We start from the raw sequence: 25,742 nt of genomic DNA, 5'->3' as shown, positions 1-25,742 counted from the left end.
CATACGCCAGGTTGGCTCTATTAAGACTGAAACTAGAAAGCAAAAAGCATTTAAAGGATTAAATATATGCTAAAATAATGACAATAATAAAGATTCTCTACAATTAAAGCCATCTCGAAATAATGGTAAACACATTGCGTATACGTAATATTCACAGTTCCAAATTACGTATACGCCAGGGTGGTTCTGAAAGAAAGCATTCAGAATGAAAGTTCTAAAAGTAAATATCCCATTATTCATTAAATTTGAGGAATTAGTGAAGAAATAACCATAATACCATACTGTAAATTCCACGAGAAAATAAGGGAAATATTCTTTAGAATTCCTTTCAGATGTTAAATTCCTTGAGAAATGATGTAAAAGATTCTCTAGAAGTGAAGCCATGTTTTAGATTTACAATCACCTTGCGTATACGTAATATTCATAGCTAAAAATTAAGTATACGCCAGGGTAGCTCTATAAAATTAAAACTAGCAAACAGCAAACATTTCAATTGAATGTTCTAACAGCTTATTATCCATAATTAAACAAATTTAAGGATTTATTTTGCTAGTAATACATTTCAAATTCTCTAAGAATAGTATTTAAAAAACTCTCAAATTGTTTTGACATCAGGCAAAAAGTTATTTATGTTGATCTTTATACAAAATCTGACCGCACTAATTCATTCTTTATCCTTTTCGACTCCTCTCACCTGGCTGCAGTTTGGCAAAATCCTTTTTTGGCAAGTGCTCAATACTGTGTCACACAGATGCCGCGCCAATGTGAATGTTGATGTTGACCTTTTAAGGATGCCAAAGCCAAAGCCAAGCCCCTCACACCAGACATTTCAAATTGATGGATGAGCTGCTGTTGTGGCTGTTTTGGTCCTTGGTCCTGGTCCTGGTCCTGATTTCGATTCTGATTCTAGTCCTCTGTTTAGAAGGCAATTGGCAATGTGTGAACTTGAAAGACACACGGCTTGCTAATCAAAATTGATTTAATTGATGGCTTAACGGGGGCGGGGGTTAAGGTCTCTATATACTATGTGGGGGTTAATAATGACCACAATGCAGTTAGACCCATCAATCAATTAGCTTCGTCAAATGACAGTTGAACATTAGAGCGTTGGTAAAATAACTTGTAAAACAAGTTGGACTTGAAATAGAATTTGTATTATAAATATTAAAGAATAAATAACTTGGAAACAAATTAATAATAAAGAAATAATAATATTAAATAAGAAAAAGTAAATTATTTGATAATAAGTTTAAATAGAAATTGTTTATAAAATCGGTTCTATAAAACCCGTAACGAAGTGTAGAAATAAACTTAGGGAAAAATGGAAACCAACGCAGATTTCTTACTGGAAACTTTGTATGTATTTGATTTTATTTATGTTCATTTTATTTTATATAATTTTTGTATAATTTACTTATTTGTTTGGTTTACTTTGAATAATGTTCTTAGTTTGCTATTTCAGTGCAATTGAGACATTTATTTATTTACTTAAATACTCATATTTATTGCAATAGATACTTATATGTTTTGTTTACTTGTTTTCTTTATATTATATATATATATATATATATATGTTTTACCTTATTTGCGTTTTTTTCTTGTTTTATTTATTGTTTACTTGAATTTTAAATCATTTTTAGCTGGCTTTACTAATGATTTCTTGATTTATTAACTAATCCTGTATAATTTACACTTCGCCTTATTCATTATAATCAGAAATATTCTAGAATTAACCCTGAAATCCCTTTAATTCAGCTACAAATAGTGTAGTATTCTTACAATGTTATTGAATCTTCAATAGAAATACAACTTTCTTCAAGTTTTTCCATCAGGCAACTTGTTTACATATATAAGAAGTACAACTTAGATTCCTCTAAGCTTAAGTTCTCTTCGAAAGTATTATAATGCTAACTATTAACAAGGAAAATCACATTTTTAAAGACTCACAACCTATAGCAATTCTTATAGACTTAAAGTCAAGTTCAGATTTTTTTCTTTTTTCGCTCAACTAAAGCAAAGTTCCAAGTTATGTTAAGTTTAGTTTGAGTTGAGTTCAGTTGAGTTCCATAAAATGCGTGTCACGGCAAAAGGCAACAACAACAACAATAATACAGAAATGGAGGCGTGAGTTGATGTCTCTTTCTGGAGCCTCTTTCTCTCTCTTTTCCCCTCTCTTTCTCTCTCTCACACTTCTCCCTTTTTCTAGGTAGGGGGTTAGGTGAAGTATTTACTGCGCACACCGAAAAAATAGGAGAAAAAAAACCAAAAAGGAAGCAATATGCGGAGGAGATGCGAAAAAAAAGGAGGGCAGGGCAATGGGGACCCGGTTCGCTTTTTCCCGGCCTAGCTTTTTTCCCGGCCCAAAGGGACTAGCGCACACAGACATGCCAGAACACTCGTACAAACACACACACACACACACAGCTGCAACAACAGCAAGCACGCAGACGCAACACAAGCAAAAAGCAGAAAAAAATACAACTAAAATGAAGAAAGCCAAGACCAAAAAAAAAAAAGAAACAAACTGACAGCTGCTTAACACTCCTGGCCAAAGACAGAGATGGCGCTACAGCGGAGTGAGAGAGAAAGAAAGAGGGAGAAAGAGATGGGGCTGAGGTGTCTGATAATAACTGCAAAGATAATGGAAAGCTCACAATGCTAGGCTATACCAACGAAGCAGCGGGCAAAGCAGGAAACGCCAATAAACGAGGCGCACACGGTAGCCAGCATAACGGTAAACGAACGCAGGACGCAGCGACACGCACCGACATGCACACACATTCGTGTTTCGTGTCTCGTATGGCTTTCCTTCTTTCCTTTTTTTTTTTTTGTTGCGTGTGTGTGTGGGTTGCATAAATCCGCCAACAAGTTTCCCATTGTGCAGGGCATAGGAGTCCACCCTCCCCCCCTCCTCTCTCTCTATCTCTCTCTCTCTCTCTTTCTCTTTCTCCGTTGATTTTCCTTTTGCGCTCGCTTTCTCTCCCTCTCCTCCTCTCTCACTCTCAATGACTCACGAGCTTTTTGCCCTCGTATTGGTGTGTCTTGTTATACACACACGCCCGCCACGTGCCACAGTGTGTGTGTGTGACTGGCCGTCTCTGGGACTGTGTGTGTGTGTGTGTGTGTGACTGTGTCGGTGTCATTACATCGCCAGTTAAGCGCTTACACGCTTCAATTTCTCGCTTGCCACTTATGGCCCAACATTCGTCGCCTTTTCGTCCTTTTCGCACATTGCCCGCGCTCGCCGTTCGCTTTTACCATTCCATTTCCCACTTTGTTCCAGTCCATTCTGGTCCGTTTCGTTCCATGCCGTTTCGTTCCGTTCCGCACGCCACGTTTTTAGCGCGCTCTTCCAGGCGTTTCTGTTGTTTGTTCTGGCCCTCGAACTGGAAACCAAGCGAAATAGGCAAAAAAAAATAAAATAAAGAGGAAAAACAAGGCGAAAAAGCGAAAAGCATAAAGCGGGACAGTCCTGAAAGCGTGGATAAACCAAAAAACAGGAAAAAAGAAAAGAAAATCGAGTGAAACACAAATCAAAGGCAAAAGAGAAGGCGACAATTTGCTGATTTTTCTCATATTATTTTTTATTAAAAAACGAAAAAAACAATATATAATGCTTAGTAATTATAACAAATAAATAAATTATCAATGTGCCTGTAATGAGCTGAAGGATTCTTTAAAGAAAGAAATATATCTTAAAATAAAAATAAACTCTCGTTTATTTATAAAATAATAAGCTGTAGGCGTTGACCATTTCCCTTCTATAAATATATATATATTTTTTTTTATGCCAGGATAAATCCCACTCGTATGTGCGTGTGCGTGTGTGTTTGTGGAAAAGCAGGTAGATTTACCCCCCCCCCCACCACCACCATTTTCCTGAACCAATTTCCCATCAATTCAAAAGGTTCAAGGTTGTTCCCAAACGCAAAAGTCGCGCCAAAAACAACAAACAACTTCGCGCAATCAATTTTGCAATTATTTTGCAAACAAACAAAAAAAAAAGGAAAAACAAGGGAAGAGTGCCGAAAAGTGAGTGTCGGTGGGAAAAACCGCCGAGATAAAGGGAAATGAAAACGGCTTAAATGCGAACATAAATAAAAGTGAAAATCTAGAGTATGAAAATCAATAGGTAAAGGACATTCTCAGCTGCCGCAGTTGCCTTCTCGCTCTTTCTCAGTCTCTCTCGCTTTCGCTTTCGCTTTCGCATCCATGGGCAAAAGTTGTGTAGCTTTCTTCTTCAATTTCCAAAAAAAAAAAAAAGGAAACATACACACACACACACACATGACAAGGAGAAAGCCTATTTTTACCAAACACAATACAACAAAAAAGAAAAACAACAACTCTCTGTGTGTGTGCCTCTAAAAGCGGAAATTACCATTTTCCCTTGCTTGTTTCCGGTCGCGAAATGAAAATGAACCTGTGTTGTGTCAATGGTTTTCCATATACATATATAATAGATGTTTTGTAAATCTTTAAAAATTAATCAACAAAATAGCATAAAAAATGTGACGAAAAAAGGAAATGATTAAAAACTAAATGGAAAGCAATGTTGCCAAACCAAAGAAAAAACAGTTCTCAAAGCAAAACAAAAGCAACACTCGAAATCAAGTCTTCGCCAAGCTAAAAACTCCATTTATAATTAAGAAGTAAATACCTGCTATTCAATAATTAAAAGATTTAAACAATATAAATGAATGCTGCAAATACAATACAAGGGCTTCATCCTTTTCTACAACACATTTATATGGAAAAAGGGGAACAACAACCGATTGCCAAATGCTAGCCAAAGTTGTAATTGTAGCATCCTTAATGGCCAGTAACCGCACCACGGTGGTGCCCCAACCAGCCAAGAAGCTTCCTAAATAACAAAAAGCTGGCCGAGGAGACGAGCCTCTCGCTAGATCGGAGACCATAGAGCCACCGAGGATAGGGAGGAGGAGCAGCAGCCTGGAACTGTTGGTGAACTAAAGGTGGTGGCAGGAGCAGGAGCAGGACGAGGACGAGGAGGAGCCGCAGCATTCGTGCCAGAGCCTAAGCATTGGCGCAATTAGCGATTCGAACCACTTGCTCGTCCTCAACCATTTCCCGCATCGATTTCATTGAACGATGGGGCCTCACACCTGTTCTGCGACCGCGCCAGGAGCAGCCCCTGAGCGGTGAAAATTTATCAAACGCTTCGCCCCCTCTTCTGCGCGATAGGTAAATGTCATTTGAATATATGTATATATGATAAATCTGATAAACTATATAGATTTATTAGTGGAAAATTACTTTTGAAAAGATGTTCTTTAAGACAAGTTCATATGAAATATCCTTCCTTTGTTAGTTTCTTTGAATTTACATTTGTTTCTGTTATATGTTTTACAAACAAAAGTTTGTTTAAAAGTTCTTTGAGGCTGTATAAAATAAACCATATTTATTTGGGGAAAAAATAATAAACAGGCCGTGAAGATTTTTATAGAATTAACTAAAGGTTTAATCTATAAGAAAACAAATCCAACTTTAAACCTTTAACTTTGAACAAACACTTTATAAAACTGCTGTGAGTTTGTATAAAATATATCATATTAAATTGGGGAAAAATTACAACCTTATGTGTAGAATTTTATAGAATTTTTATAGAATTAACTCCAGGTTTTAATCTATAAGAAAACAAATTAAACCTAGAACCTTTAATTTTAAACAAATTCTTTATAAAACGTCTTTGAGTTTGTGTTAAATATATCATATTTTATTTCGAAAAAAAAAACCTGTAAGACCATCAAGATTTTTATAGAATTAATTCAGGGCTTAATCTATATGAAAACAAATAAAACTAAGAAACTTTAGTTTTGAACTTTCAATATATATTATTTAAAACTAAAAACCTATAGATTTTGTGACATTTATCCCCTTAAATGTTTAACTTCTTCACACACTTATATCCATTTGAAGACTTAAATATAAACAAAGAAGGCTCTTTATCCAAATAGCAATTCCACTCACGTCTTGAAGAGCCACAAGATGGTAGTCCCATTGGAACGCTAGACAGACAGGTGGCAGTAGTGGCATGCCACAATAGGATACAGGTTGCAATATGTTAGCTGGTCTTTATCGAAAGCATTTGCCACAAAATTTCCAGTGCAAGACTTCGGGAAAGTGATAATACGGATGATGATTGAGGATGATGATTGAGGATGATGATTTAGGATGATGATGAAAATACTATAGAGGATGTTGCTGTTTTAGGATGATGATGAGGATAATGATTAAGGATGATGATGAGGATAATAATGAGAATAAAGATGAGAATAATGATGAGGATAATGATAAAGATATTGATGAGGATGGTAAGGAGAATGCTGATTAAGCATAATGATGAGGATAATGATAAAGATAATGATGAGGAGGCTAAGGAGGATGATAATTAAGCATAATGATAAAAATAATGATAAGGATGCTAAAGAAGATAATGATGAGGATAATGATTACGGTAATAATGAGTATAATGATGATTATTATGAGGATGCCGATTAAGCATAATGATGAGGATAATGATAAGGATGCTAAGGAGGATAATGATGAGGATAATGATAATGATAATGATCAGGATAATGATAAAGATAATGACGAAGATGCTAAGTAGAATAATAATGAGGATAATGATGATGATGCTGCTCATGATGAATGACAAATAATGAAGCTGTAGCCGCAAAGGAGTCAATGCAGATGCACAAACAGAAACAGAGAACACACACACACACATCGTACCTACCTCAAACACACTCACACCCAACCAAACACACACAAAACACACACACAGAGAGAGAGTAGACCATTCTGTGGGCGGGTCAATGCGGCGTATGCGCAATGTGACATTGACAGTTTACCCAAAAAAAAAGGAAAACAGGCAAACACAAAAGTGGCACAGCATCAATATCATTAACATTCCAATTGAGGCTGGACCACCCTTAGCATCCTTAGCACACATCCTTTGCCGCCTGGGTGCTCCTTCAGCCGATTGAGACATAACAATATCCTTTGATGATATCCTGTAATCGTCTCAGTGAATTGACATGAGTTTGACATTGATAATGATGCTGAATGTGTTGTGTGCTTGGTATTCCCTCTTACCCCCCTCCGAAAAGGACGAACAAGACACCCAAGAAGTTCAAGTACAAATGAAGAGCGAATCGAATGCAATCGGGGAAGGGGTGATAAATTGGTAAATTGATGTCAGGCGACGAAAGCCATTCATGGCACTATAAAATCGCTGACAGTGATTCGTGCAGTGGAAGAAAATTATTAAGACAATGTATAGAAAGATTAAAGAAATGTCTTTATCAAGAGGTCAAGTTTAGATCAAGCTTGAAATCTGCTGTTAAATATTAAAATAAGACAAGGAAATGAAGGATAAGCTCAAGAAATTGAGCATTTCCGCTTGAACTTCCTGCAGCTTTTAATATAAATACCTTACTATCTTTTAACCTTTCTTAATTATACCAAAATTCTCTTGAGATTCTTTAACTATTACCTTCTTTTTCCGCTCAGTGTATGTGTCACTACTCCCTTTTGTTGATTGACATGGCTTTACACTTTCACTTTGCCTTTTTTGTTGTTTTTTGTTTGTTTGTTGCCCAAGCAAACAATTGCCACACATTTCAACTTGCAACTTGACTTTTGCTCGGCGGCTTGCCGCTTGCTATTTGCTGTCATTGTTCTTGACTTTTGATCCTGTTGTTTGTTGCTGCTCCTTTTTCTTTTTTTGTATAATTTTTTGTGAGTTTTTGTTTTTTGTTCGCTGGTGATAGTAGTTGTTGCTGGCAGCGACAAGGCGACAAGCGACGTCAAACGTCAGCAGCAACAAAGCCAGGAACAATGGACAGCGAACAGCCAACAATGAGTACAGAGTGTGCATGTGTGTGTGTATCACACTGAAAGAAATATCAAGTCAAAAGCAAGGGGATATATTTATAATTAAGAAAAAAGCAACTTGATAGTGATCTTTGGGTTAAAAATCAAGCAACTAAACTTGATTTTGGTTTACAAAATCTCTAACAAAATCATATCCTTTAAGGGAAAGTATATGTAAAAATGAATTTCTTCTGTCATATTTTCTTCTCTTATGTTTTCTTCCAAATTAATATTCCATTTCCCTTTTGTTTTCCATTTTCTTTTCTCTCTCTGCTTACCCACATGCATTGCTGCCACCATTGTGTGTGGCTTTGCCATTTTCGCTTTGTGTCGTCGCTTTCACTCGCTTGACTTTCCCCGTGTGTCCTTATAGTCCTTATGGTGGCAGCCCTATCACCCGACTTTTCCCTCCCCCCCCCTCCCCCCACCACTTGCAGTGCATTAAAATTAAAATCACACACACACAGAGAGCACACAGTATATAGGAAAGACATTAAACGGTTTCGGGGACTTAACAAATTCAATGGAGATTACTTTGATTGTGGCCAAGACGATTGGAATTCATCTTGACTTGGCCTGGAATGAGGGATTGTGTGGGGGGAATAGTTGATAGGGGGATTGTAATGGGAGATTGTGAAGGAGGGATTGTATGGGGAATTGTTGGAGGAATTGTGAGGAGAGATTGTGAAGGGGGATTTGTTAGGGAGGATTTGTTAGGAGGAATTCTGAAGGGGAAAAGTGTCCTGCAGAGAGGAGACAAAGGAAAGTTTGTGGGACATCTGCTGACCATTAGGAAATTTCTCTTATAAGATTAACTGCAATGGCAGAAAGCTGCCTTTAATAATTAAGATATATAAAATATTCTTTTCATCAATTTGGAAAAGTATCTTCAATTAATAATTCAATAGTTTATTAATAAACTTGTAATATCTATAATTAAATCTTGTATCCTTTTTAAGATCTCCTAAAATATATATAAAATATATCTCTATAACATGAATAGGATCCAACTTGGATGTATGTATAGATCTATGTCAGCTTAAGTCTTAAAATTCCCTAATAACTTATATCTCTGGAATACAACTTTTATCAAAGATACTCTACGGAATCAATAAGTTAAACTTTCTTTAAGAAATCGTTAGATTATATAAAATAAATCTTCTTAACACCGGATATATAAGAAACCAAGTTCCTTATTTACGTTTAAGGCATACAATCCCTTTGAAGGGAGTTAGGTTAAGTTAGGCTAACCCTTGTAATGAGTATTAATGGAATAAACTATCAAGATACTCTACTTGTACTTTCACAAGAAATATGTTACCAAGAGTCCTTACAAAATCGATAACTTGTACTCTTATAAGAAATCGTATAAATATATAATCCAATCTCCAAATTATTCATTAAAAAAGAAACCAGAGAACTTGGTTTCTGCAAGCTTAAGCCTTAAAATCCTTTGTTGAAGTGTATCTTTAAGATGAATCTTCTTCATGAATCTTTGCTATCCAAGATACTCCTTGGCATCGATGAGGGACTTTTCCCTTTGCCTTTTTTCCGATTGTCTTATTTGAGCTGAAGGATCCTGAAAGTGATTGCACTTGTGCGAGACATGGCTAAGAGCTCTCCATCTCCATCTTCATCTCCATTTGCTTCCGGTTTCTAGCCACTTCAGTGTCTGTCCGGTTCCGCTTTCTGGCTGAAGAACTCAACCCCATTTTGCACCCTTACCACTTTATGTTTTTTTTTTGGGACTATTCTTGCGCCTTTGACGCACTTGAGACATTTGGAAAAGTTTCACCTTTTTTTTGGAGAAGTTCGCTTCGCATTCATTTTTTGCATTCTTTTTTTTAATTCCTTTTTTTTAAGCTAAGCCTTCTACGTCTGTTTCCTTTTTTGTTTTGTTGTTTTTTGGATAATAAACGAGGAAAAGTTTAAAATGGCGGAACATGTTTAAAATGCCTGACGTGCACAGCAGCAGTAGTCCGCTTTTTCCGCCAGTTATTCGAAGGATTCCCCACAATTTTCCAACCCCCAGCTCACACTCTGCTCTCCCCTGGCCACACACATGCATTGGGGAAAATGCAAACAGGCAACAAGCTTTCCCCCCCTGTTTCCACCCACTTTTCCACCCTTTTCGCTCTGCCCAGCAGGACCCCACACTCGACCCCTGTTGTTGTGTTGTGTTGCTTTTGGTAAACAGCTTGCATGTTGGGCACCTGAGAATGGTTGCCAAAAATAAAAACACCAAACGGAAAGCAGAAAATGAGAATGGAAATGAAAAACGAGAAGCTAAAGCCTCGAGTTGGGGCTATAAACAACAACTGAATGCTCTAAGTTGTACTTGAAATATTTCAAATATAAAATATATTATAAATATAATATATATTACGTATACGTTAAAGATCTCTTGGAGCAGGGATGGCCAATCTGAGCACTTTAAGGCTCTTCCTTTAACACTGCTTACTTTAGACTGCTTACTTTGATTTTCCTTAATTTGTACTGCTTGCTTCGAGGACACCCTGTTGTAGATTTTCTTACATTTATTTATTGAAACTTACTAAACTATATATACCGCATCAGATACCCTTAGTTAGTGTATCAAAAGCAGCAAATCACGAAAGCAGATCTGAACCCAGAACCCAGCAAAACTCACACAAATTGTGCACGCAACTGGCCAAGGTCATACAGGGCAGTTGTTCGGTTAGTTCAACTATCCGTCCGTGAGTCCTTCAGGCAAAAGGATTTGCATAATTCGACTCTGCGGCGGCCATGATTCCCGATCCCCCCGCAACCCCGCAGCCCCGCATCCCGTCTAGCGATTGATGGCCCCCGGATCCGGATCCGGCATCAAAGTAGAGAGTCCGGGTGCAATTCCAAAGCAGCCGCAAGGCAAATCCAAGAAGAAAATTCCTTTTCCAGGGAATGCCACAAAATCCAATACTTGATAGTTGCAATTGAAATCAATATTGGGTTGGAATTTGTTTAGGAAATATATGTATTTCTGTAAAGAAATATATGCAGAACATGTGCTTATATATAACAAATAGATTAGGGATATATATTGAATTGTATACTGATATGTTAAAGGTGTCTCCTTAAAATGTTTGTAGGGAAAACAAATAGCTAGGAATATTACTTGGATATTTCTGCATACCTGAGTATATAAATATTATGAATTTATTATTTATTTACATAAAGCTAACAATTGCTTATAAACTAAACGTTAACTTCTTAGTTAAAAGCATTAGCTTGGTATTTATGTTATATTTTTTCTTCCAGTGCACCTACACTTGTATTTATTCATTCATTCATATTCACATTCCCAACGTTTGTCAGTCGAATGTCGTTTGTGACGTCAGCATTGAATCGAGTTTGCATTCACCTCGCCAATGCCGGCGGCGCCTTTCGTTGGTTCGTTTGATGGCGGCGTTGATTGAATCATGTTAACAGGCTCTCCCTCTCTGAAACACCCGAACCACCTTAAACCCCCTGTCTGAACCCACTCAAACCCCACTCAAACCCACTGAACCCTTTCACCACCCACAGCGGCTCTTGTGGAAAGCGCTTGCAAATCAGCTTTATCAATGCTGTTTTGCCAAAAGGGAAAACCATTGGGGGCTGGAATGGATTTCAAAGTCACGCGGAGAATGATCTGAGATTTGTGGGAACATTTTAAAATTTAAATTATATTCTATAGAATGCTTTATATAGGGGTAAATAAGTATTGTTTAAACTAAACTTAAGTTAATTTATTAAAAATTACATTGGTATAAATAATTTACCGATTTTTATTATTATTATTATTATTTATAACTCAGCGCCTTTCTCTGCGCTTCTCAATCGATGCAGCTAAGGGTCGAAAGTAATGGTATATTAAATATTAATTTCTCAGTATATAGTATTATTTTTTAGTATATATTTGCAAAATTGCATATTTTCAAGCGCCCTTCTCTGCGCTTCTCAATCCACCCAGCTAAGAGTCAATAGGAGGTCTGGAGTTTTCATATATTTTTGGTATTTTTTTTTTGTATTTTTATTTTAGTTTCTTCATGTCATACATAGTATTTTAATCTTATATCATAAATAATTATATATTAATTATCCTCCGCGCTTCTCAACTCTCTCCAGTTGCCTGATTAACTTACAGATGTTGTGACCCAGCAAGGGGGAAGTTCGACATACAAAAATCGAGGATGGGTGACTCTCTCTCTCTCTCTGTGACTGGTGTGGCAAGTGCACTCCCTCAGTTCAAGGCTGTGTGTGCGTTTTGCATGCCTTAAATTTCCTTTGCCATCTCACATTAATTCATAAATTTTAGCATGCCGTTGTTGACGCTGCTAAAAATAGACCAAAAACGAGAGAGGGGTGAGACTGCGACTGCGACTGCGACTGAGGTTGACTGTGGCTGAGGCTGATGTTGCCTTGACCGGCACATACACACACACACACACACACACACTCTCACACTCACACACAACCCTAGTCATAGACTATGGACTCTCCACATGTCAGAGACTCTTTGATTACTCACACACACACACACACACATGAAAGACGAAGTTCCACTTCGATTTGCCGACTTTGCATTGAACTTCAACCAGTCGCCGTTGCCATTTCCGTTTCCGTTTCCGTTTCTGTTTCCGTTTCGGTTTCTTTCTTTGGCTTCACTGACAGAGAGCCAAGGTTTCGGATTTCGACTCTGGCTTCACTAGAGACTTATGCAATCCACCTGAAAATGCGGAAGTGGATGAGACTCACTTTATATATATATATATATATGTATAAATAATGTATATATATATACTCGCATCCTGTAAATAGGTCGCTGCAGCAGAGTCAGCGATTCATCGACATCGTCGGCATCTAGAATGGAGGCGACAATGACGTCACTCGCCGCATCAGGCCGTGCCGCTGACCTATATATACACACACACACACACACACATGCAGACACACGCCGCAGCGCCGCATCACCGCAGGCCGTTGCAAGTGCAACAGAGATGGATATAACATAAATTCCACACTGACATTTACATATAGCGTATAAAAACAACAACAACAAATTGTTGTACATGACAAAGGGGAATATGCAGATGTAAAGAGTGAGAGAAGAGGGAGGACAGAGAATATAGAAAACAGAGAAAGCAGAGAAGAGACGAGAGAGAGAGAGAGAAGGATAGGCTAGTAATGCACCTGGGCAAACACTGTTTGTTGACATTTAGTTGGGAGTTCTGTCTCACTCTCTTTCTCTCTATCTATCTCTTTCTTACTTGGCCGGCCTTTTGCGAGGTCCTTCTGACGTCACAGCCTGGGAAAACAATAACCTTTTAGTTGATTTAAATTATTAATGAATCAAGTTGTTCTCATTTTAATCTATACTTTATACTTTATTATTCCATAATAAAAGAAATCTAACTAAATTTAATAGAATTTAATAAAAATCCAGCTAGAAGTATTAAAAAAGAAAGTAAATTTCTATAGTTAGCAGTTAGTCTTTAAGAAATCAGGATCTTACTAATTTTTAATTAAAATCATATACATTTTCACTCAAAAGGAAGACTATATCTTTATAAATCCCTTCAAGAAGTAGTTCTGCTTGCCCCACGCAAAAGAAGACATTTTCAATTACCATATTTTATGTTGGCTATACATAACTCTTTTGTAATTCAATTTATAAGTACTATGTTATTATATATATATATATATGTATATAGTGCGAAGCAAGATGGAGTAGCAGCCCGGAAAAGATTTATGCCGACAAACAATTTGTCCGAACAGGCACTGGCCATTATTGCAGCTGAAATGTCTGAATGGGGCGCCCGAACGATGGAGAGATGATGCAGATGGTGGCATGGTGGCATAATGGCAGCAACGATGGCTGCCAGGGGATGTGGGCAGTGCACTTACACGCTTAATTAAATGCCACGGCACGGCGCCAAAAAGCAGGCAACCTGCCATGCAACAACGCCTCGAATATCGCATCCAAAAAATTGCTAGCAGCAGCAACAGCAGCAACCACAGCAACAACAGCAGCAGCAGGAGCAACAGCAACAACAACAGCAACAACAGCAGCAATGGCTGGCAGCAACAATTGCACATTGTCAGCAACATCAGCGATAAGGGCGGAAAATGTTGGGCACGCTGCCAGCTGGGAATCTCCCCTCTGCTTCCAAAGGGGGAGAGTCCTTCCCCAACTTGGGTCACTCAGCAGGAGGGGCAAAGAGGCAAACGGCAGCAAAGGGCTTTTTGGGTTGCAGTCCGTTTTTTTTTTTATGCGATTGTAATACAATTTCAATTACAAGTGTAAACATAAGTATATTTGCCAGCATGTGGGCGTTTTGCAATGAATTTAATTTGAGGCAAGGCAAGGCAAGGCCTAAGCTCAAAGGATACCATATAACCCATACAGCAATTGCGAATTGCAATTTGAGAATTCAAGAAAGTGAGATCTGAATATCCCCACAATATGCAATATGCATGGATTTGCCATTGAATATTCAATGGCTGACGAGCATCTGGAAATTGATTCGAGTCGAGCAAAAGTAATTAAAGACCAAGCCACTGGAGAGCTTAAAGATCGAATTCATTGAATAATTGAGTAGCTGGCGATGTGATTTTCAGTTAAAAGAATGTAAATCAAAAGGAAGTTAAGTACTAAGACAGGTCTTATAGAGTCAGGGACTTTAGTTTACCTTTGTTACTAATGTTCTATATATTAAATACTTTATATCATTTACTATATACTATTTACTTTCTTTCGATCTGAGTTTTATGTTTTGAGAAATTTAACTCTAAGACTAAGCTAAGCTATTATAACTTATTTATACCCCAAACAATACAGAAAAAAGGGTTTTAATGATTGTATTATATTATTAAATTAATATTATTATTAATATTAATACCATAATCCCTTTAATACCAATCCTTATACATTTTCAACCTTTTTTCCTTGACAGGTCTTTGCCCAAATTGAGCAGTCAAGACGAAGAAGGGGGGGCTGGTCATGGCTTTGGTGGCGGACCGCAACACTTTGAACCCATTCCTCACGATCATGATTTCTGCGAAAGAGTCGTTATAAATGTGAGTATACCTCCCATAGAGCTAAGGGTTATTCTATCTCTAGATTTCTATACGCATTTATTAATCTAAAAATCTTAATAGGTAAGCGGACTAAGGTTTGAGACCCAACTACGTACGCTAAATCAATTCCCGGACACGCTGCTTGGGGATCCAGCTCGGAGATTACGGTACTTTGACCCGCTTAGAAATGAATATTTTTTTGACCGTAGTCGACCGAGCTTCGATGCGATTTTATACTATTATCAGAGTGGTACGTATCCTTTAAAAGTCATTGTCCCTTTGTGTTTACCTTCTGAATGTGTGCGGCCTAATGCTAATATCTCTCTATTTCTCTTTATCCTCGTTCTCGCCAAAAACAACAATACAATGAAAACCTTCAACAACACCACAATCACCAACAACACCAACAACAACATTAAAAACACCAACAACAACACCCCTGGTTCATTCAACACACCCATATTATTCATCCACAGGTGGCCGACTACGGAGACCGGTCAATGTCCCTTTAGACGTATTTAGTGAAGAAATAAAATTTTATGAATTAGGTGATCAAGCAATTAATAAATTCAGGTAAGCCCATGTGTTGCCCACTACAAATTTCACTAACACTAATCCCAAAACAAAAACGACAAAAAAAACCAAAAACAAAAATATATAAACTAAAGTCCAAAAAAGAAAACCCTCAAAAACCAAACCAAAAATAAACAAACAAAAACCATAACAAATCGTATGCAAAAAAAAAAGAACACAAACAAAGAGCGTACAACAAATTGGTTCGGTTTGTTCTATATTGGTAGCACGGCAAATTTATTGAATCAGTGTAATGAGGCATGCAACACGGCAAAACAGACCAACGCACGCATCCAGACATAGAAAATAGACATAGATCTAGACTTGGCCCACTAAATAAACACATTGCGTTGGCTGGAAATGCGAGTAAAAGGGAAAGTTTTTCCTTGTTACAAATAATTTACAGATTTTTTAATACATTTTAATTTAGAATGTATTATTTATATCTCAGCGCTTTTCTCTGCGCTTCTCAATCGGTCTAGTGGAAAGTAATGGAATATATAAAATGGTATATTAAATACTAATTTTTCAGTATATGGAATTATATTTTAGTATATTTTTGCAAAATGTCATATTTCGAAGCGCCCTCCTCTGCGCTTCTCAATCCACCCAGCTAAGAGTCAATAGGAGGTCTGGAGTTTTCATATTTTTTTGGTATTTTTTTTTAGTATTTTTGTTTTTATTCTAAAGTTATTATATTCTAAAATTATATTTTGAATCATAAATTATTATATATTAATTAATATAAAAGTTAAACAGTTTCGTATCTCCAATGCAAGTAAGAGGGAAAGTTACCTCTTTTATGGCTACAGTAAATCTTTTCGATTAGAGAAATTTGTAAGAATTAATGTAATAATATAAACAAACAAATAATGCATAAAAACCTCAAGCTCTTGAATATTACAAAATATATAGTATAAAGTAAAGTATAAAGCAATGAAACTTACTTAGGAGAGCTGATGTGTGATATATGTATACCTTTGTCCTTTGCAATATAATATAATAATAGGATAAAATTATTGCTATTTTTATATGACATTTTTTCGACAAATCGGAGTTTTCAAAAACTCGTAATTAAGCCAAAAATGCATTAATTTCAATTCGGAAAGCTTTGCTTTGTTAGTTTTTTGAAGGTTAATAAATCTAAACACATAAATTTAAAATTGAAAAAAATTAAATTTTTTATTAAAATTTTAAAAATTTTAACGATGTGACCCCTTATAAAATTTGGAAAAATTTGAAATTTTTTTTTTCCGTCGGAGATCGCTAGATCGACTCAGCTTTTTATGCTGATCAAGAATATATATGATTATTGGGGTCGGAAATGGCTTCTTCACTGCGTTTCAAGCTGCTGACTAAAATTATAATACCCTGCAAGGGAATAAATATAGTTTGCATTTTAGACACTATTCAATACTATTATTGAACTGTATTGTTCAATATAACACCTAACATTGAATAAATTATATAAAAGAAATCCTGCTACAAATCACATAAAGTAAATATAATGGTGATGCTTGTGTAAATTTCCCCTGCTTTGTTTTCCATAGTTTTTCCATAAACAACAGCATTTCCAGCCACAGCAAAGTAGTAGAAAAATTAGAACCAAAGAACAGCAAACAAAAACTATGTAGAAACTGCGACTGGACGGAAGTTAAGTTAATGAAAGCAAGTGAATGTTAATCACTTGACCACCAGCTTAAAATTTTGTTGATACGACGCGGGGGCAGTGTGGCCGGGACCGTGGAGCAATATGATGAACCCGTGATGATGTAGGAGGAGGCCCGGCGAAGGCAGTACCAAGTCCGGTTCGAACAGGAAAGGATCCTTCAGCGAAATAAGCAGTCAACGTATTCCTTTTTACAACTTCCAGACACTTTGCTTAGCTTAGCGAAGAATAATTATTGCATTTTGTTTGTTAGTCAAAGCGTCGCTTTGTTATTCATTTTTTTCACTTTGCTTGGCTTTCAGTTAGAGCTTCTTGCCTTGCTTTCGATTAGACAGCGAACCAATAATAAATCCAACTAAAGAAAAAGAAAACTTAAAACAGGCAAACACTCACAACACCAAGACTCACCAAAAACACACACAATTTATAAAACAAACATATATAATCAAGAAGAAATATATAAAATTGAATCCTTTTGAACATCTCCTAATATATAACTATTATTTGCTTTATTTTGCAGAGAGGATGAAGGCTTTATTAAAGAGGAAGAAAGACCATTACCGGATAATGAGAAGCAAAGAAAAGTCTGGCTGCTCTTCGAGTATCCAGAGAGTTCGCAAGCCGCCAGAGTTGTAGCCATAATTAGTGTATTTGTTATATTGCTATCAATTGTTATATTTTGTCTAGAAACATTACCCGAATTTAAGCATTACAAGGTGCGTACGAGTCCAGCTAAATGATCAAGCCAAAAAGGATACATATCTCTTAATATTTCTATCTTTGGCATCTTTTGTTCATATTTTGCAGGTGTTCAATACAACAACAAATGGCACAAAAATCGAGGAAGACGAGGTGCCTGACATCACAGATCCTTTCTTCCTTATAGAAACGTTATGTATTATTTGGTTTACATTTGAACTAACTGTCAGGTATGCCAAGCACTTTCATATCCAAAGCTATATATGCGTACACCTAGTCATAAGCTAAGCGAACGAAAGAGAAATATTAGTTTTGAACTCGATCCGATTATTCGAATACAATATCTCTCTATCTCCATCTGATGAAGCTATTTCTCTTATATCAATTTACTTTGTCTTATGATTTCTAATTGATTTAATTACATTGAAAATTATCTTTTACTTTTTATGGCCTTGCAGGGGTTAAGTCTTATTGTTTTTGTGAGATTTTCAATCTTAAAAACTATATAAATTCTTGATCAGTTGAGCTTATTAAGCCATAGTTTTTTTGTCCGTTCTACCTTGGGGAGCTCCTAGTGGTTTTCAAAAATAAAAACATTGACCAATTTAAAGAAAATATAATAAATAATAACATATATATATATATATATTTTTTAAGGGATATAGCCATTGTCTGATTATCGTAGAAAGTATTGGGTAATTAAAGATCTGATTGTATAAGTTTAAAAAAAAACAACAATTATTTTGTGGGTCAAACTGCAAGGGTATAGTGTAAACATCGGCTTTCCGAAGTTTATCTTTTGTTTTAATTACAAATTTAATTATTTATATATTTTTATATATTTATCAATTTTCTCATATTTTTAAAATATTTTTTTTATTTCTCTGTCTGTTTTGCTTTGCCTTTGGTTTTTTCTCATATTCATGATTTAATTCAATTTGAATTCAAACCCAAAATATCGTTTTTTTTTCTCTCTCTCTCTCTCTCTCTCTTTCTCTCTCCCTCTCTTTCTCTCTCTCCACTCTCACTATCTCTATCTCTCTCTGACATCTCTCGTTCTATCTCGCTCTCGGTTTCTGTATCGCGCTGTCTGTGTGAATCTTTAAACCAAACCAATCGCTGGTCGTTGTATCGATTTTGTGTGTGTTCAGGTTCCTCGCATGTCCGAACAAATTAAATTTCTGCAGGGATGTCATGAATGTTATCGACATAATCGCCATCATTCCGTACTTTATAACACTAGCGACTGTCGTTGCCGAAGAGGAGGATACGTTAAATCTTCCAAAAGCGCCAGTCAGTCCACAGGTATGAGATTTCTGTTTGCCCAATACAAACCACCACCAACAAGACACACACACACATATATATATATCGATAAATAACACCCACACCCACACACACACACATATGCATATACAGTTGAAACAATTAAAGAATTTAAGTGTTGCCATCATCATTTATGAGTTGCCTGACATGCTACAAAAGGGGTTGCCTGCTTGCCCCAAAAAATAAATTACAAACGAACATAACTTTGAGTTCAAATTTTTAATTTGATTCAATCCTTGATATACAATCAACCCGATCCTGATTCAGTTTTGTTATCGATAACACACATTGTTGTATATTACCGATTACTAACTAAACTACAAGCCAAAACATCCGCTTAATCACCTTCTATATACACATTGCATCGCAGCTATGTAAATGAACATCCATCCATATATATATAAATATATATATATATAAACTATACACACCCAAAAAAAAAATCAAAATAAAAAACATATATATATATTGCATTGCCCCACATATAATATATATATATATATATATTTCGATAAAATTTTTAGGACAAGTCATCGAATCAGGCTATGTCCTTGGCAATATTACGAGTGATACGATTAGTTCGAGTATTTCGAATATTTAAGTTATCTAGGCATTCGAAGGGTTTACAAATATTAGGACGAACTCTGAAAGCCTCAATGCGGGAATTAGGTTTACTTATATTTTTCTTATTTATAGGTAAGTTCCAAACAGTCTACATAAAAAAGAAAATACACATACTACATTACTTATCAATTTACGATAATTATTCAAAACCAAAAAACAAAAGAGAAATACTGCAAAACGACTGCGACCATCTCCAGACAGACTTACTCCAACACCCAATAACTCTACCCCCCGTCTCTCTCTTAATAACTTCTCTCTCAAGTACTTTATATATCTCAATCGATCGCGAATTAAAACAACCACAAAAGATACATATAAATATATATATCTCTCTATATCTATGCTTACGTCTGTCTCAAGCCAGCACATTTATGTTAACAAGCTCATCACGAAAAAACCAAAATCAAAAATCAAAATCAAACCCTACTTACTTACACTCCTCATCGGCAAAATAAACTATACTCTATATAATATATAAATATATATTTTAAACAAAACAGAAGATCGCGCCACAGACAACAACAACAAACAGGCACAATAAGAAACTACAAAAAAAAAGAAAATACCTGAAAGGTGTAATGCTTTTTAAGAACTTTTCATTTCCGAATTTGATTTGCCAACCACAAACACACACACATACGCCAGACTTAGGAATAAGCTATATATACATAACAGATACCAAGGATACTAGTATCCTTATATAGATAGATACCCCCTGTGTCCCCACCCCAAGTCCTTTGACCAAGTCCTTTCAACGAAAACATATGAAAGATACTTAACAACAGCAAACAGCTCCAATAGAGATAAGACCTTAAAAAACAAAACAAAACAAAAATACATCAAGCTAAACTAAAGTTAACTAAACTAAAGTAACGTAAACTAGTTCTTACTATATTTAGTCATACACAACAAGCACACACACACACACACACACACTTATCCGCCACAAATACAAGCTAAATAAATTAGAGGGGCCTGTGACTCGTAGAGCGTGTATTATCCGTAATTACTCTAGGTGTACTCGTATAACTCTCCACCCATTACGTATCTCTTACTTAATTAGTGTCGTCTAATCCTAGAGCTAAGTAGGTACGAGCTATATTCTCTGCTATTTGGAGCAGCGATCTGATCCTGATCCAGATCTCCCGATCATCCCGATCATCCTGATTATTATTCCGGTCTCCCTTTTAAATCCCAAAAGAAGCTCTATAGGTATCATTCCCTTTGGATACGTTCGTTGAGTTCCTCTTCATTTGCGTTTTGTATTACGAATATTGAATTTGAATTTGAGTTTTGTTTTGGCTAGCTTATTTTTGGATAACCCCACCAGCAGCAAAAATGTCTCTCTCAGTGTACTCGAATTTTAGTCTATTACTCCTGATATACTCTGACAAAGTGCAAACAAAAACGGATGTGCTGTGGAGATGATGTGCTATAGAGTAAATCGTTTCAATTAGAGATTCTCCCAGCCGCCGTGCTCAAGTCGTTGCCAATTTTAAGGTCCTCATGCAGGTTTGTGTGTAGACCCTATCTCTCTCTTTTGTTTTCTAACAGTGTATTTAGCCTTCTTTACAATTAACCTTTATCCCGGTCCTTGTCCCTATCCTTGAACTCCTTGGTGTGCCCAAAATGTGTGATAAATGCCTTAAAATTGGCAAACTTCTTGGCATACTTGTTGTCCTACCAATGATAAATACAAATATAAACAAAATACATAGCAACTAGAAATGGTGATTGATAATATATATTTTCCAAACCCTATATATATATACATACAGAAAAAAGATCAAGCGAACAAAGTGACAACCATCTGTATCAATTATAATAATAAATTATATATATTTTGTATTGTTGTTCATGTTTCTATCACATTCAAGTTGTTCGTAAAACGTAATCAGTAATCCGTAATCTGTAATCTGTAATCCGTAATCTGTAATCAGTTATCAGTAATCCGTATTCAATAATCCGTAAAACCGTTTCAGTAATCCGTAAACCGTACTCTCTCATCATCAACGTTTGTCGTTTCGATGTCCATGTCCACAGATTGTGCCGTGGTTTGAATTTTGCTTTTAGTTCTATAGTTTTTAGCTTCTAGTTCCTAATTTCTAGTTTGTAATTTATAGCATATAGTTTTGTTGTTGTACCCGTTGACCGATTAACGTATTAACTAACCATACCTAAGTATTATCATATGTATAATCTATATAGTGTACCATATCTAAACCGACATGAACACATTTATATCAATATATCGTTGGCAAGAATATAGAATCAATGTATATACATATATAGCAATTATGATCAATTTTGCTCTGTTTTGTCTGTGTCTGTTCCTGTTCCAAATTCCCATTTCATTCCGTTTTAAGAGACAAAATAGTTTCCGTTTCCGCTTCCGTTTACATTTTGTTGTAGTTTATAGATCGATATATTGATATATCTGTATATAAATCAATGGATATGACCACTTACTTACCTACTACTACTACTACTACTACTACAACTATTACTACTTATGAAACCGATATATCGTATGTATATTGTATTGTACAAAATACCTAGCTAGTTTCATGTTTAACTCCAATCAAAACCAATCAAAATACTCTATAAATAAATACTTTTCTGTATAGCTAGTTGCCACCGATCAAGTGCCCTACTACTACTACTAACCACCAACACATAATACACCTATATCTATCTTCCTCTCTCTCTATATCTTTTTCACACTCACAAACACAGAAACACACTCTAAAAGCGCAGAGATGTATGCTATGGAATTTGATAGTTTCCCAATTGCAAGTGTCTCTGCCCTTCTTGCTTCGGTTTTGGTTCGAGGAACATACCAGTTTTTGTTAACGCCTTTGTAATATTTTGCTAACTATTTGTGTGACACCCACATATATACACACACATACCAAACACACCTCTCTACTAAAACATAACATACATACAAGTCCAGCATAAAAATTTAACCTTAAACATTTTTAAAATTCATATACAAATATATAGTTTTCTTTTATGTGCACCAAATTCAAATTCTAAATAACGAAAATTTACTAATTCATAATCCATAGTCTTATGTATATCTTGTAGTTGTTTTAAAAAAAAAGACTTAAGGTGATTATGCCATACATTGAAATCTGACGGGGCTCAGATATCTGTTCCCGTGACCCAACCGAGCCCCAAAAGAAAAACAAACCAAAAACCCAACAAAAATATTTAACAAAAGCCAAATAAAAAAGAACAAAATTCCCAAGCAGAAAATAACAATGAATTGCACTCTAATAACGATTGATCTCTGTTCCGATCCGTTTACACCGATCCCAATTTACGATCGGATACCAATTCAGGCGTGGTCCTGTTCTCGTCGGCGGTTTATTTCGCGGAAGCTGGCAGTGACAGTTCCTTTTTCAAATCAATACCGGACGGCTTCTGGTGGGCTGTGGTTACCATGACGACGGTGGGATATGGTGATATGAGGTACTGACCATGTTTCAAAATTTCCGTTCCAATTCCACACGTTCCTACCACGTTCACAACTGTGTGCTGCCTGGCGTGGCACTAGCTACTCTCCATATTCCTGCTCTCTTTCTCTATCTCTATCTTCATCTTGTATATGTTATATATCTCCCTATTTCTCGCTCTCTCTCTCTCTCTCTCTATTTTTTTCTTCTCTCTGTTTTGTAACTGAGTGTTGTACAGTCCCCTCCCATTCTCACCCGTCACAGGCTATATATATATATATCTTTCTATAGCGCTATGTATGTGGTGTCTTTGTAATGTATTTGCCAAATGTAAATAGAATAATGAAAGAATGAGACATCCGTCTCAGTGGATCCATTGCCAACCGTTCCGCTACAGCCAGCAAAGCCGGGCGGCGCATTTGTACAGTTGTGACAAAAGGGGAATACAGTTTTATCCTTGTAAATTGAACGATGTGAATACGAATATGATAAGCAAGCTATAGATGTTGTGGTTCCATTTTTTGTGATCGCTCGCTTTAATTGACCTTGTTACCCAGCTATCCCCAACCTCTCCTCTCCAGTATTCCCCTTGTTATTTATCTCATTTTCATTTACGTTTAATTTTCCCGTTCCCTGAGTGTTGATCCCACTTGTTGGCATGATCAGTTTGCTGTCTCTGTCTCCCATTCTCTCTTAATTTCCTTATTTGTTCCGTTTTCATCTGGTTTTTTTGTTTCGTTCGTCCTCAGTATGTTCTCCAACATCCCCCTTAGTATGTTCCGCATCCCACCAATTCCCCGACGAGGAATAACGTCTATATATCGTTCTCATGGCATTCGTTCCATTGTCCACTGTCGTTCCACCGCAAAGATATAACCATATTTCTTGGCCCCGTTGCAGTGGTTAGCAGAGAATTGCTTTTCTGATCTTTCTCTGAGACCCCCTTGAACTGTCTATGGGGCTAAGACCAGATTTTCTGCTTGGGAATGCCGCCGGATTGTGGTGAAGTCCATTCAACTCACACGTGAATATATCAGACATATTTTTTTATTTGAACCGAAACAGAAACACTGAAACAGAAAGCCCACCAGGTTTGCCAATTTATCTTGCGGCTAAAGCCGAAGAAAAATGGTGACATTGAAATAGAACCAACTAAAGTTTTTTAAATACAGAAAACACCCTGAAACCACAGACACTTTGACGAGCTTCTGACGCATCCAGACTCTAGACCCAAGCTACTCGACTACCTTTAAAAAAAATACACTCTTTGGTTAAATGTTATTTTCAAAAAAATAATAATAATATACATCAAAAAAACATAAAAGAATATAATACCAATGCAAAGCAATATTTCTCCCATCAATTTTTTTAGGCGTCGTACTCTTCTCATCGGCGGTTTATTTTGCGGAAGCTGGAAGCGAAAATTCCTTCTTCAAGTCCATACCCGATGCATTTTGGTGGGCGGTCGTTACCATGACCACCGTTGGATATGGTGACATGACGTATGCAAATCTATACAATTTTAACTCTTATGATTACGTTTATGATAACTCCAGTTATGATTTATTGTTTCGATTCCGTTTCCCGTTCCGTTTCCCCTTTATCGTTTCGTGTCGTTCCGTTATCGTTTCGATAACGCCGCTCTATCGGCGTTCCGCTCCTACTCTGTTCCACCTGTATGTGTTTTCTTTCTAATTTCTTTTTTAATTTGTTTCCAACCGTTTCGTTTGCGTTCTCTGCGTTATGTGTGATTAAAAGCTATGAAGCCCTAATATTAAAAGCCCGCCCCGCCCCCCACCCACCGCTGAAACCCAACTAAAGCTATCTATTGAATTGTATCCAAACCTAACTGTACTTATTGTTAACCCCCATTTGAGTTTCGTATCTCCCGATTCTAATATGCTAAATACCAAAAACAAGAAAAGAAAACAAAAAAAACATGAAAACTTAACTGTTGTTGTCTCTTACTTTAAATCGCTGAGCTGTTTGTTTGTATTCCGTACGAACTTCTATTTGTATTTGTCTTTGTCTCTGTATTTGTAACTTATCTTTGCCTTTTGCCATAATTCTTGTGTTCTATTCCGTTACGTTTCGTATCATTTGGCTCATTTCCGTTCGGTCTACGTTTCCGTTCCGTTACCATCCTCATCGCTCTTTCTTTCTCGCTCGCACTAGCCTCCACCCTATATATCCCTGTCTCTCTCGCGTCTTCCGTTTCCATCTCATTGCGTTTCTTCAACTTTTAATCTTTCTTTTTGCGCCAAGTATTTATGCTTATTATTTTCTTATCGCAAATTACCTATGTAACGTTGTGTCGTTGTTTAGTTCACAAAAAAAAGAAACAATATATAAAAAACCAAAAAGAAAAGAGAAGAAAAAAACAAACTGTAATATTCTCGAAGTAATACCAAAAA

General features: G+C 36.3%; 1 protein-coding gene across 20 annotated transcripts in view; it reads left to right on the top strand.

The window, feature by feature from the left end:
- The window catches only part of LOC110184297 (potassium voltage-gated channel protein Shaker), a 128,313-nt gene that overhangs the window by 94,252 nt on the left and 8,319 nt on the right, over window positions 1-25,742 (top strand). For 14 of the 20 annotated variants that reach the window (XM_086836766.1, XM_086836765.1, XM_086836770.1 and 11 more), the window contains 8 exons: window positions 14,853-14,976; window positions 15,058-15,226; window positions 15,453-15,549; window positions 17,739-17,934; window positions 18,026-18,147; window positions 19,069-19,222; window positions 19,768-19,939; window positions 24,701-24,830. In XM_086836766.1, the coding sequence (XP_086692892.1) occupies window positions 14,853-14,976; window positions 15,058-15,226; window positions 15,453-15,549; window positions 17,739-17,934; window positions 18,026-18,147; window positions 19,069-19,222; window positions 19,768-19,939; window positions 24,701-24,830 (1,164 nt within the window). Of the gene's footprint in view, window positions 1-1,235; window positions 1,357-3,870; window positions 5,206-14,852; window positions 14,977-15,057; window positions 15,227-15,452; window positions 15,550-17,738; window positions 17,935-18,025; window positions 18,148-19,068; window positions 19,229-19,767; window positions 19,940-24,700; window positions 24,831-25,742 lie in introns of those variants that run through there. The other 6 variants (XM_086836778.1, XM_086836777.1, XM_086836771.1 and 3 more) reach the window with 5 other exon arrangements.

This window comes from Drosophila serrata, unplaced genomic scaffold, assembly GCF_035046125.1.
Source record: "Drosophila serrata isolate PLE 108 unplaced genomic scaffold, ASM3504612v1 contig_293, whole genome shotgun sequence".
Classification (NCBI taxonomy): domain Eukaryota; kingdom Metazoa; phylum Arthropoda; class Insecta; order Diptera; family Drosophilidae; genus Drosophila; species Drosophila serrata.
The sequence above is the reverse complement of the archived record's forward strand: the minus strand, read 5'-3'. Positions and strand labels throughout refer to the sequence as shown.